The sequence below is a fragment of the Ambystoma mexicanum genome, chromosome 3q (genome assembly GCF_040938575.1).
Source record: "Ambystoma mexicanum isolate Mex_15411 chromosome 3q, UKY_AmexF1_1, whole genome shotgun sequence".
Lineage (NCBI taxonomy): Eukaryota > Metazoa > Chordata > Amphibia > Caudata > Ambystomatidae > Ambystoma > Ambystoma mexicanum.
The window spans coordinates 242,602,539-242,616,603 of NC_090926.1; the positions used below are offsets into that span (position 1 = coordinate 242,602,539).

Here is a 14,065-nt window from a genome sequence, read left to right on the forward strand (position 1 = left end):
GTATTTATTTATTATTATTTATCTGTTTCTCCTTTGCTCCACACGTTCCACTTCTCCCCCCTTCCATGCACTTTTCCCCTCCACCTCTACCATGCACTTGCGCGTTCTCAATGTCACTGGGCCTAGTAAGATCGTTGTTTTGTTCTCCCCTGTACTCCTCACTTGCCTTGTCGCGCTCTGAAACACTTGTGCACGAGCGCAATTGAAAATAAATCAATTCAATTCACTCTCTTTTCTTTTCCCATGTTCAAGGAGCTCGAGGAGCTGATGACTGAAGTCAAAGACATCTCTGTGATCGTGGAGATGGACAGCGGCTGCCCCGTGAACCTCGAGCACATTGTGCAGGAGGTTCGGGAGCAGTACGAGCTCCTGGCCGCCAAGAGCAAGGAAGAAGCAGAGGCCCTGGCCAGGCACAAGGTGAGCTACTACACGTAAAGCAGACAAACCTGAGACCACGCTGGGCGGTCAGGAGAATAGGATAAACCGGGAAAAACGAGTCAAAGCCAGGCAGTGGAGAACACAATCACTACACCAGGGGGCGCACATTCAGAAAGGCAGGGAGACACAAGAACAGAGGAGGGGCCAAAAGCAGTGAGGATTGGGGTAACAAAGAACTAAGAACATGTGTAGAGCTATACCAGGCCGGATTTCTTTTTGCCCATTAGTGTGTTATCCTGCTCGTTGCCTCTCGGGCAAGGGGTGGAGGTGGTAGGAAAATGACTATGTTGGTTGATGGAATGTTGATTTCTTTCCCTGAAACCTCCTTGGCAGCTGGATGAAAGGGCAGCAAAAGCCCGAAAATGTGGGAGCGATTTGCTGAGCAGCCGCAGTGACATTGCAGAGTTGAACGTAAAAATCCAAAAGATGAGATCCGAAATTCTGACTCTCCGGGATGAGGTGAGTCCTAAACTTTTGCGGTGCATGTATAATGGGCCTTTAGGGGGGCAAACCGTCCATGCTCACAGGTCCAACCGATTGCAGGTAATTTCAGTAGGGAGAGGTTCCAAAATAATACACCGATTTGCAAATTGTAACATAGGGAACCGCAAGGCTATATCACAACATGGAGATCCAGATCTACGACACAGTAGGCTCCTAAGTCACAAAGAGATTGCTCGGGGTTTGATCCTTTTGGTGCATCCGCTCGTCGCTAACTCTTCCCTTCGGTCTTCTTTTGGGATCTTTCATTGTTCATGGTTTTCCCAGGTGGAGGCATGCCCTTGATCATGCGTCCCGTCGCAAGGTAATCTTTTTGGGGCAAGTTCAGCATTGAAAGGGGTGTTCCAGAGTGAGTTTTTTTTTTTTTTTTAACATATCGATTTTTATTGTTTTTTCCATGTACATAGCATCGTCGTTAAACAAAACATGGATACCATAAATTATAACTTATTCTTATAACAACCTCGGCCGCTTCCTTGCCTTCCCCTGTTCAGTCCTCTTCATGACATCTTCTATAGTCCTCTTTTGTTGTCTCGGTTGCCGCCGTGTGGTAGGTCTGTTTTCAGCACGCAGTAGTGTCTCTGGAGATTCTAGAGTCTTTAGAGAGTCCTCACTTTTCAAATCTTTTCAGCTCACCCCCCATGTGCCCCGTATTCTATGATGTTCCGTGGGGCACCCTCCTGATCTGTAAACCCTCTCTCCCAGCATCTGCCCATTCCTCCCCCACCTCCCTTTAGCAGATCTATCTCTTTTAGCTGCCATCAAGGCAGTGGAGGCCAATTTCCTTTTCCCTACTGTGATATCACTGTCCCCCCAAATATCTAGTAGCGCAACCTCAGGGAACTGTGGGATTTGGTATCCTATTGTTTTTGGTGTTATTATGAGCATTCTTCCTGACTGCTTACTTTCACCTGGGGAGCCCCACAAGCTGCCCACCACAGGAGTGCTACTCTGCTTTTAAATTCTGATTAGCAATCTATTCAGCTTATAAATTGTTCAAGTATTGACGTGGTTGTTGCCACTTTTGTGATATTAGGCTTCTTGCAATGAGGTGAAACGTCCTCTTTCACAGACTTGTCCAGACACCCACAGCAGGCATACAGTGACACCCAGCACTTTTGTTCAGGAAGACTGAATGTAAAAGAAAACAAGCATTGGCAATGCCAACAGTTTGGGCTTTGGTGTAGGCATGAGAAAGGCCCTACCAGACACCGCCATAGTGGTATTAACTGGCTATTGATGGTAACAGGGGCAACGGTGTACGAGTGCCTGGGCATCTAATATCAGTACCTGGCAAATGCCTAGTATTTATATACACGCAAAAACCGATGGCTTGTTTTTTACAGGACTTCAGTGAAGGACAGGCATAATGCTTATGACATTTGTATTACACCAGTAGCGTGTTTACAACTCTAAGTGGTCATGACCTCTCAGAAGACTGCTTTGAGAAAACAATGACATGCACTTTAAGTGCAAAGTTTGATGGTAAATCTTGATTAAAGCGAGCTCAAAGAGCTCACATGAGGAGGTGTTTTGGGCGGGAGGGGCGGGAACTGGGTGGGAATGGCCATGGGGATTAGTGTGGTCATCGGCAGGCAATGGGTGGGTAAATAACCCAACAACACTTACAAGCTTTGTGTCCCTCCTCATATGCCATGTCTCCCCATCTGTACTGTAATGCAATAGTTTTATTTTATATAGTACCACCTCATAGCCCAAACTAAAAAGACTGCATGAGGGGTTTATGCAAACTGCACATGTTTGTTCAATCATAAATCGAACTATAGCATAAATACCAAAGCAAAATCCCAGGAATGAAACTAAGCTTTCCCTTAGAGTTATCATTGTTTGATAATTCATGTAGGCGGAGACTGGCCCACAATCAATTTTCATAGGCACTAGGAGGCATCACGTGCATCATTGATGCCCTAAGCACGCGAAGTGTCAATTTTAATATATCCTCAATGAGAGCCGCATAAACTACATGACCTCAGTTCCTTTTTCCCTTGGCTGCAGACTACAGCGTTTTACTACCAATCACATGTTTTCACATTTTTCTCTGCCATGTCTCGCTCCAAGACAGGCTTCAAAGTGATGAAGAGGGCAGTAGTGGATGGTGACTTTCTTAATGGGAGGGATGTAAATATTTCCCACAAATATGCCAGAGCGACCAAGCAGGGATGAGGAGGGATCTCACCCCTGAGAATTTGTTGGGAATAATGGGTTAAAATGGTGCATCTTACAGCACATTTTAAGTGAAAAATTGGGCAAATAGCTGCCAGTTTGCAGTCAGTTCTGTTGGGTAACTCAAGACAAAATCCAATAGAGGCAAGTCGACAACAGTGCACAGAAGCATTTACCAGCGTATTTAATTATGCCCACAATACTTGCCAGTATAAAACATTTTCAGGCTGGCTGTGCCCATACATTTTCATGCTGGCTGCACCAAAATATGCCAGTATCCCCATATAAGATCATACTCATGTTTGCTTTACGCATAATGCCAGCAAAGATACTATAAGAACACATGTCCACACTGGTTCTGCCACTATATGACAGTATCCCCATGAAGAACATGCTCCAGTTGGCTTTGCCAATAAAACGCCATGCCTCAATATGAAAACATGCCTGCACTAGAAGGCCATTCTAGCCACATAATACCTCATGTTTGCTTTATCATAGATGCAAAGTAAAAAATGTCATGTCACAGAAAGAAATGGCTAGACTGGCTGCAATAAAATGATATTCTTGCCATGTAATGACACATATCATGCTTGCTTTATTAAAGATGCCCCATAAAAAATGTCATGTCACAGTAAGAGATGGCTAGACTGGCTGCACTAAAATGCCAGGCTAGCCATGTAATAACACTTATCATGCTTGCTTTAATAAAGCTGCCCCGTACAAAATGTCATGCCTTAATAAGAAATGGATAGACTGACTGCACTAAAATGCCAGTCTAGCCATATAGTAAGACTTATCATGCCTGCTTTATCGAAGATGCCCAGTAAAGAGATTCCATGGCACAGTAAGGCCCTAAGCACGCGAAGTGTCAATTTTAATATATCCTCATGGCACAGTAAGAAATGGCGAGACCGCCATGTAATAACAAATATCCTTGCTTTAGCAATTGCATTTTTTACTGGGCCTATTGATAGATGCACAGTAAATAATTCAGCTATTGCCTAAGCCAGACCCCTCCACCCCCAACAAAATCAGCCTCCGGGTCCTGCCCATCCCAAACACACATGCAAACACATTCATACCACATTCTCTCACTTATTCACATGCAGAACTCACTCATTCACACGCACAACCATACGTCATACACGCTCATTCACATGTACACCGATAATCATACACTCATTCAATCATTACAAAAGCATACATACACAAACATAAACTTTACATTAAATCTTACCTTCTGCCCTGGTCCTGATGCGTCTCAGTGTGGTGCCTTCCTGGAAACAATCTGGCTCCTGCGCAGCATGAACAAGAACTAGGAAACAAAAGTGACATAGCGCCCTGGTCTGTTTGTATGTGTGGGGAAACACAGGAGTGTGCCCTTGCACATACAAATGTGCAGTTCCCCATTCTGCATCCCCAATGGGCCTTCCAAGTGTGGGGAAGCAAAATTCCCCAGGTCTTTCACAGTTCATGGGACATGCGCAGAGGGAAACAAAAACTGTCGTGTGGCACTGAAGGTGCCAATGCAGGTGTGACAAAGTCAACTTGCAGCCATGCAATACCCCTTACTAAAAAGAAATGTTCTTGTCCATTCTGTGCATAAAACATATTTCAAAAGATGAGAATCCTGTGACAGAAATATAATCTCCAGTAGATACAATTTCGAGTCAAGTAACTGGTTCTTCCGTTTTTCAAAATTAGATTTAAAAATTCCCAAAACAAAGAACAACATAGTGGGCCTCATTACAAGGTTGCCGGTGCGGAAACAGCGGTGCCGGTAAGCTTGCCGGTACCGTTGTTTCTGGACTGGCAAACTACAAGTTCTGCGAGCGGTGCCTTTCTGCCCGCCAGGTCACACCTGGCGGGCGGAAAGCAGGACGGATGCACCGGCACCATTCATGAATGGTGCCGGTGCATCCGTCCTCCCCATTCCCATTGAGTCCAATGGGACTCGAGTGGAAATGGGGAGTCATATTTTCCGGCGTCTGGCAATGGGAAATTACCGGGACCGCCGGGGCCGTAATACCCCGGTAAGTCCCCATTGCCAGGTGCCAGAATAAAAATGACTCCGTTTTAGTGGCACGACTACCGCCGGACTCATAATGAGGCCCAATCATGAGCATTATATGAACAGATATGATCCGAAATAAAACGAATACGATCTCTGACTTTCAAACCCTAGAAAACTTGAAACATATTTAAAATGTGTCCAATCTGTAAAGTGACCACTCATTTGTCACTTTGTGTCATAGAGTTGAAATATGTCCTTTTTTCACCGACCCCTAGAGCATGCACCTAGAGAACGCTGTCACTGAGGCTCTGGGTAAAGGTGAGCGTGCAGTCAATGATGCCAGCGCCAAGCTGACTGAGGTTCAAGTTGCCCTGCAGAAGGCAAGAGAAGACATGAGCCGCCGGCTGCACGCGTTCAAGGAACTGATGAACGTCAAGCTGTCGCTGGATATGGAAATCGCCACCTACAAGAAACTTCTGGAAGGAGAAGAGAGCAGGTGAATAACAAGGGCATCTAATTGGGAGGGGGCGGGTCTATTGCATGTGGCTCCTTAATTGGCAGAGTCAGAAGACTCCCACACACAAAGCATGCTGTTCCAAAGCATAGCACCAATTTCCTTATGTTCTACGTGCCAACCGTAATTTAATTTTACTTCAAGCAGCAGAAACAAAGCACTGACGGCCACCTGGATGATTCCCCAGGGTAACATAATGTTGCAAACATAAAGGTCTAGAGTTATCCAGTGCTTAGTACTAGATGTTACTGTGTTTCTAAGCACTTCCTGTTCTTGGATGAGGACATTGATTGCGTTGTTTGGGAGTTGTTGTTTAGCGTTCCTTGGTGAGCCATTTCAATGTATAATCAGATCAAGAAATTTAAATTAGACACAGAAATAAGATTCTGCCAGGGATCCATAAGCTAAATGTACTTGATACTAAATGATTATAGTAAGGGGTATATTAGGGTATGACGCCAAGTGCGAGGGACAATGAGTGCCACAGAATCAAGGCTCAGGTTGTGCACAACAGGACAGAATTTAAAAAACACAAAGACTACAGGGGATGGCAACACGGGTAGGAGATCTGGCCCGTCGAGAGCGCTATCCGTCTCCGCGCTAACAGAAAATGTTTCAGACTCAACTTTAGTGGACAGACTTTCATCAGTAGTACACCCAGTTGGCATCCACAATAGTATTTATACAGAATACAAAAATATATACTTTTTTTTTTAAAGAAAAAAATTAAAAACATGAACTGGGATAATGTAGTGTACACAAATAAGAAGGCCGCCTACACCTGGCTGGGTAGGAACATCACTAAAAGTGAATTCACTTAATTCCCGTGACGGCACTCTAATTACCCTGAATTGATATGATCCTTCTGGCTTGCTTTTAGGAAACAAAGCTCACCCACCTAACACTGATAAGCAGAAAGAACACTATGCAGACTAAAAGTTGCAAGAGGCAAAGCAGGTTTCTGCTTTGCAGAAAGAAAATCTTTAGGCACATACACCCATGCCGGTCAGGGATTACGGCCGGTCACTGATGTATGAACAGGATAGTAGTATACCTGTGTGCTTGTGCCAGGAAAAAGAATGCCAGCGGGCAGACAGGCGGGCAAATCTAAGTCAGTCACCCTGGAGCATTGTAATGAAGTCTAGACTCCACCTGCTCAGCATTCCTAATGAACACTTTGGGTGTTCCTTAGACAGTGCCCAGTTCGATACTTTACACCGTGGCATGCATGCGTACTGCTGCCCCAAATAAAGGATCAGAGGTATGGGGAGATTAAGTGTTGTGCCCAAGCTCACACAATTTGGTTACTTAGGAAAGCCATGACTAGAGCAAAGAAAATCGAGGTGCATCAAAGTCCTCAAGGGGAAAATGCACAACAGTACTACCAGAGGTCGAAGTGGGCGGGAGCGGTGAGGAGCGGTTCTCCTATACTTTTTATTTTTAAGTTTCACTGTTCCTATACTTTTATTTTAAAAAGAAACCGTTCTGGAATGGTTTAGTTTTAAAATAAAAGCGTGGGAAGAGGTTGAAGCTTGTTCTATGCTTAATTAATAGTAGGTGTGTTTGTTTGGGTGTTTGGATTGTATGTGGGAGGGGGTGCAGCAATGGGGTTTGTGGAGGGCGGGGCCAGACCAGCGGGGAATATAGCTCCACTACTTCTTTTCGTACACTTCGACCACTGAGTACTACCTAGTCGTCCCATGGCTAGGGTGAACAAATGTCCTGGTATGTTAACCTTAGACTTTTTAAAGTTTTTAAACCCCATACCGGGATTTGGGGATGGCTGGCTATTGTCACAGTTTTTGCCAGTAATCCTTGAACAAATGCGGAAATCATGCTGAAATCGGACCGGGCATGGCTCTTCATGCTTGTGTTTCACTTGCGTTTCATGCCCTCTCCCTCCCCCCATGGTTTCTCTCCTCCAATGAGAGCTGGGAGCTTTCAATAAACACGTACCTTGTGCAGAGAAGTCGGACTACAGTTTCATTGGAGTCCTATGCATGTTTTAGTCCTTCTTTTGTGTTTGTCAGCCGAAACTGTAGTCCTACTTCTATGTTGGGGCCGGTTCCGGATTTTTATTTTTCAAATCTGATCAACCTACCCACGGCCAGTCTTGCATATAATTGTCGGAGCTTTGTGAGGCCCGAGTCAGAGGGTGTATTAAAGCCCTTAGTGTATATCAACACCATCGCTCCACAAATTACATACATCTATTTTCTGTGACATCACTTCACATTCAAATACCAAACTGACCCATGCTGGCACTGTCAGCGGAGGGCGAGTCTACCATGAAGCACAGATCATTGTTAGCAAGGCTGGCTGTGAGGTACTTTTTACTCACACACGCACAGTCACTGCTGGCCACTCTGTGGTCTGTCCACAAACCCACATATGTGACCACAGTGATCACATTTCAATGAAAAGGGATTTGGTCATCATCAAACAACCTTGTCAAGTGGGAAACCCGGGATCAGCACTCAGTCCTTCGAGTCCAATAGTCCAAAATTGAATTAGCTGGTCACACCTCTTATGCCTGGGCCCAAGCTTAGAAAAAACCCTCAAGTTCTGAATGCTCTAAAGGCATTCCTCATTTTTTAGGTTAAATGTTAAATGTTAAAGGTATTTGTACCGCGCACCGTCACCAACGGAGTTACTCCCCAGGCGCTTTGGCGGATCTGCAAACGAAAAGGTGGAATGGGTTAGTAAGGTGAAGAGGGAGTAGGATAGTGACAGGAGTGGTGTTCTGTTGGCAGCTTCAACTCGGTATACACCGAGTGCTGAGCTTTGGTGCATGTATCGGATCGATGTCAGTCCACGTGTGCTGTTGGTGCGGCTTATGTGTTGTTGCAGTGTTGTGAAGTGCGTGCAGGTTGTTGTGCGAGAGATGGTTGTGTGAGTTTTCTGAGTGAGATAAGTACGTAGAGGTGTTAAGTATTTTTGGGTAGTGGGTTATATGATATTTAACATGCTAATATTCACAATTCTGTCTAAGTGTGGCATATGCTAACATTCACAATCCTGTCTAGATGCGGTGCAGGCTAGTGTTCACAATTCTAGGTGTGGCACTTGCTAACCTTGACAATTCCATCTAAGTGTGGCAGATGCTAACATTCACAATCCTGTCTAGATGTGCCACAGGCTACTGTTCACCATTCCATCTAAGTGTTGGACATGCTAACATTCAAATTTTATCTAAGTGTGGCATATGCTAATGTTCACAGTCCTATCAAGATGCGATGTAGGCTAATGTTTACAATTTTGAGTGTGAGACATGCTAACATTGAAGATCCATCTAAGTGTGGCACATGCTGACTTTCACAATACTATCTATGTGTGGCATGTGCTAACATTCACGATCCTGTCTAGATGCGATACAGCCTGAAGTTCACAGTTCTATTAAGTGTGGTGCTTGTTAACCTTCATAATTCCATGTAAGTGTGGCACATGCTAACATTCACACTCCTGTCGAGATGCAATGCATGCTAATGTTCACCATTGCATCTGAGTGTTGTACATGCTAACATTTGAATTCCATCTCAGTGTGGCACATGCTAACGTTCACAGACCTATCTAGATGCGACGCAGGCTAATGTTCACAATTCTAAGTGTGGCATTTGCTAAGCTTCACAATTCCATCTAAGTATGGCAGATGCTAACATTCACAGTCCTGTCTAGATGCGGCATGGGCTAATGTTCACAATTCTAAGTGTGGCATGTGCTAAGCTTCACAATTCCATCTAAGTATGGCAGATGCTAACATTCACAGTCCTGTCTAGATGCGGCATGGGCTAATGTTCACAATTCTAGGTGTGGCATTTGCTAACCTTCACAGTTCCATCTAAGTGTGGCAGATGCTAACATTATCAATCCTGTCTAGATGCGGAGCAGGCTAACATTCACAATCCTGTCTAGATGCGACGCAGGCTAATTTTCACTATTCTAAGTGTGGCATTTGCTAAGCTTCACAATTCCATCTCAGTGTGGCAGATGCTAACATTCACAGTCCTGTCTAGATGCGGCATGGGCTAATGTTCACAATTCTAGGTGTGGCATTTCCTAACCTTCATAGTTCCATCTAAGTATGGCAGATGCTAAAATTACCAATCCTGTCTAGATGCGGCACAGGCTAATGTTCACAATTATAGGTGTGGCACTTGCTAACCTTCACAATTCCACCTAAGTGTGCAGATACTAGCATTCACAGTCCTGTCTAGATGCGACAATGGCTAATGTTCACAATTCTAGCTGTGGCATTTGCTAACCTTCACAGTTCCATCTAAGTGTGGCAATGCTAACATTCACAGTCCTGTCTAGATGTGACGCAGGCTAATGTTCACAATTCTAGGTGTGGCATTTGCTAACCTTCACAGTTCCATCTAAGTGTGGCAATGCTAACATTCACAGTCCTGTCTAGATGCGGCATGGGCTAATGTTCACAATTCTAGGTGTGGCATTTGCTAACCTTCACAGTTCCATCTAAGTGTGGCAGATGCTAAAATTATCAATCCTGTCTAGATGCGGCGCAGGCTAACGTTCACAATTATAGGTGTGGCACTTGCTAACCTTCACAATTCCGTCTAAGTGTGGCAATGCTAACATTCACAGTCCTGTCTAGATGCGACGCAGGCTAATGTTCACAATTCTTGGTGTGGCATTTGCTAACCTTCACAGTTCCATCTAAGTGTGGCAATGCTAACATTCACAGTCCTGTCTAGATGTGACGCAGGCTAATGTTCAAAATTCTAGGTGTGGCACTTGCTAAGCTTCACAATTTGATCTAAGTGTGGCAGATGCTAATGTTCACAGTCCTATCAAGATGTGATGCAGGCTAATGTTTGCAGTTCTGAGTGTGAGACGTCCTAACATTCAAGATCCATATAAGTGTGGCACATGCTGACTTTCACAATACTATCTATATTTGGCATGTGCTAACATTCACAGTCCTGTCTAGATGCGGCGCAGGTTAATCTTCACAGTTCTCTCTAAGGTGTGGTACATATTAACATTGGCAAGTGTGTTAGTATGTAATGCAAGGCAATATTTACAGTCCAGCCATGAGAAGATTTAGGCTGGAGGGCACATATTTCTCTAACTATGTATGGTGTAAGTCTATGGCAGTCTATGTTATGGAGAGGTAGGTAGAGTGGCAGGGGCTTTCTGGAGTAGAGTAATTGCTCTACACCCCACCCATGCAACACTTACAGTTTCTGTTGGTGTCTGCTGTCTGCTGGTTTCATTGGCTTCCCCCTGCGGACACCCTCAGACACATCTTGGAGCTGCCAATGTCAGAGCTGCCCTTTTCCTCGGGCCCATCGCCGCAGGGGCTGCCGGGCAGAGGGCTGCCCTGAGAAGGTCAGTTAAGACCAAGTGTCCCACCAATCATGTCCTTGAGGGAGGGTTGGTGGTAGTGCAGGAGGCTGCTGTATGGTAATGATCTTTCTCCGATCAGGCTGGGGGGAGGGAGAGGGAAGTAGAAGGGTGCCCGGGCTGCAAGGGTCAGGGGCCGCATAAGGGTACAAACAATGCCCTAACCATGAAAAAAGCAGGCCCAGGAGGGTCGCTGCACTAGATGGCTCACCTTCACTGGCTCCAGATGGAAATGGGCAAGCAGGGAGGCGCTGGTGGGTACACCAGCCATGGCTACGAACATTCTCCAATCAGGTTGGGGGGGCGGGCTGGGAGTCGGGAGGGGGAGAGGCCTAGGGGGAGGGAAGTGGAAGGGTGCTGGGGCTGTAAGGGGCAGGGGCCTCATCAGGGTACAAACAATGTCCTAACCATGAAAAAAGCAGGCCCAGGAGGGTCGCTGCACTAGATGGCTCACATGTACTCGCTCCAGATGGAAGCCTGTCATGGTTTTGGCTGCTATTTTTAACCCAAGTGCATTCAAGCTGCAAGCAGTGTACATTCAGTACGTCTCACTCAATTCTCATAACGCCCTTTCTCACACCCGGAAACTGACACGGATCAAATCGCAATAGTCAGTCGCTCTGACATTCCTCCCCTGTCCCCTGCTGTGTGAATTTCCACTGATGGCTGCTGGGAAGCCTCAAGGGGGAGCCAATGGTAAGAAGGTGGGGGTGGCGCTTTCCTTAAACCCTGCCCCTCCATCCGGGATAAGAGCCGCCCTTCATTTTCCTACCATCTATACTGATGTTTATACCTAGATTCCTGCGACCATCCCACACTGTGGGTAGAGGCTTACGGGTGCCCCTGCCCCATCCTTTTTGGGGCTGTGGCTCTCGAGCACCACTTAGTACGTGGAATCTTATCCCACACTGAGGAAAGAGGATTTCAAGTACCCAATCCTCTTGGGGCTGAGGTTGCCTGGCAACACCAGACATCCACAAATCACAGCTTGCAATGGCTTCAACATATAACACATACGACTTTATGACATGTTGGTCTGGATATCCTTGAAAAGGAGGGTTCAAAGTGCGGACCAGCAGATGCTCACAGTCAGGGCCCTAATAACAGATCTAAGGGTAATATCATAGGAACTGCGTCACCTTTTACATCCAGGGCGACTCCATGATGGGTGCTCACAAGCCTTGAGTTGTCTCTTAAGTTAGTAGACACAGTGCGTTAAGTGGGGTAAGAAATTGAGGGGGGCTCATTTAGGGGCATAGCTTGCACGTTGGGCGTGCTCTAGGACTTGATGGGCGTGGCCTAAAGATGAACATGTACAAATGGTCTGACCTATATAACTAAGTGCATATCACAACACAGTCTGCTTGATACAAACTAAATAGATAAATCAGCACGTGCACCCGGCACACAATGCATAAATAAATAAACCGTGTCGTGTATGCAGTTGAGGCCTTTGTGACACAAGAACTGTTCCCGCTCATCGCACTACCAGGTTTATTGATTTATGCATTGTTTGTCGGATACACCTGCAAACACCTTCAAAAATTCTCTTTTAAAATAGTTGTTCAGGTAGCCCAGCAAGAGCAACCATGTAGAACTTTGGAAGTGGGCCTCACTTACTGTATCAAAGGACCACAGTGGAGGTAAACTGGAGCCGGAGGCCATGGGGGTGGCAGCATGGGTTTGATGGCTGAGGATGGCTATGCTGTGTAACACAACGCTCAATGGCCCTCATTACAAGTCAGGCGGTGGACCATGGTGCTATTAGCACCATGGTCCATGCCGGATTCCGCCATGGTGGATGGCGGAATTACCGCCCCATTCCAAGGTGAGTGGGGCGGTAATTCCCCATTCACCATTTGCCCTTCCCCATTCCTATTTTTGCCCCATAGGGCATAATGGGGATGGGGAAGGCGCTAATTACGGCACCGTAAATTACGGTGCCGTAATTAGCACCAAGGTCGCTTAGCGCCTTGGACTTTAACGCCTGCAAAAAGCAGGCGTTAAAGTGTGAATCAGGCGTTAAGGGTTAACGGCGCCGACGGCGCCGTTAAACCCTTAACGCCTGACTTGTAATGAGGGCCAATGTGTTGCTAGCAATCCCCTTGCCTCCGTGTTGTTCTGTGTCATGTATGCTGTGAGGAAGAGGAATTAACAGGTGGCACTTTTTGAGATGATAGGCTGTAGAGGAAATGTGTGGGACCAAACACTTCAGCCTATCAAAATACTAGCAAGGTTTCAGCGACAATCAATATTCACGGAAAACCAAAAAGAAACAGGCATGTAGTTGTTGAGTGCCTGTGCAACGAGTCTGCCTATGCGTGTATGAGGTCAGACTGCTGTTAGGTCATTTTACATTATTTCAAGAAGTGTCTTACGATGAGCGTTTTGTCAGTTACCTCTTCTCCAGGCTTACTGTCATCCCTTTCTTCTTTATTATTATTATTATTTATTCGGATTTGTAGCGCGCGCAACAGCCCAGGGGCATCGTAGCGCTTGTTACAGACAGTTCTTAGTTACAGATAAATGAACATTTGCAATTTACAGTGTGGTTACTATTGTTACAGACAAATAGTTACAGTTAAATAACAGCAGTACAGAAAGTGAGGTTTTAAGTTTTCTTTGCAAGGCAAGAAGCAAATTTTCTGCTCTAATATCTGTGGGTAGTGCGTTCCAGGATTTGGCGGCAATGTAGGGGAAGCCTAGGCCGGCAGCTTTGGCCCTATGGATTCGTGGGATGTGGAGTAGGTTGGTGAATTTTGTCCTAGTGGGTCGTGTAGAGGAGGATTTGGTGAATGTCTCTGATAGGTATGATGGTGCAGAGTGAGTGAGGCATTTATGTGTGAGGGTGAGAAACTTGAAAGTGATTCACTCTTTGACCGGGAGCCATTGAGCTGATTGTCTGGCTTGGGAGATATGCTTCCTTTTTGGCATGCTTAAAGCTGCACAAAGTCAGTGGTCGAAGGGGGTGGGAGCGGTCGGGAGCGCTGCTCCTCTACTTCTTTCAATTAAGTTTGACCGTTCCTATACTTTTATTTTAAAAAGAA

General features: G+C 45.7%; 1 protein-coding gene across 1 annotated transcript in view; it reads left to right on the forward strand.

Annotated features, from left to right (window-relative positions):
- Window positions 1-14,065, forward strand: part of LOC138582393 (keratin, type II cytoskeletal 80-like) — a 179,855-nt gene that overhangs the window by 152,696 nt on the left and 13,094 nt on the right. The window contains exons 5-7 of the mRNA XM_069653659.1: window positions 253-417; window positions 772-897; window positions 5,413-5,633. Of these exons, the coding sequence (XP_069509760.1) occupies window positions 253-417; window positions 772-897; window positions 5,413-5,633 (512 nt within the window). The remainder of the gene's footprint in view (window positions 1-252; window positions 418-771; window positions 898-5,412; window positions 5,634-14,065) is intronic.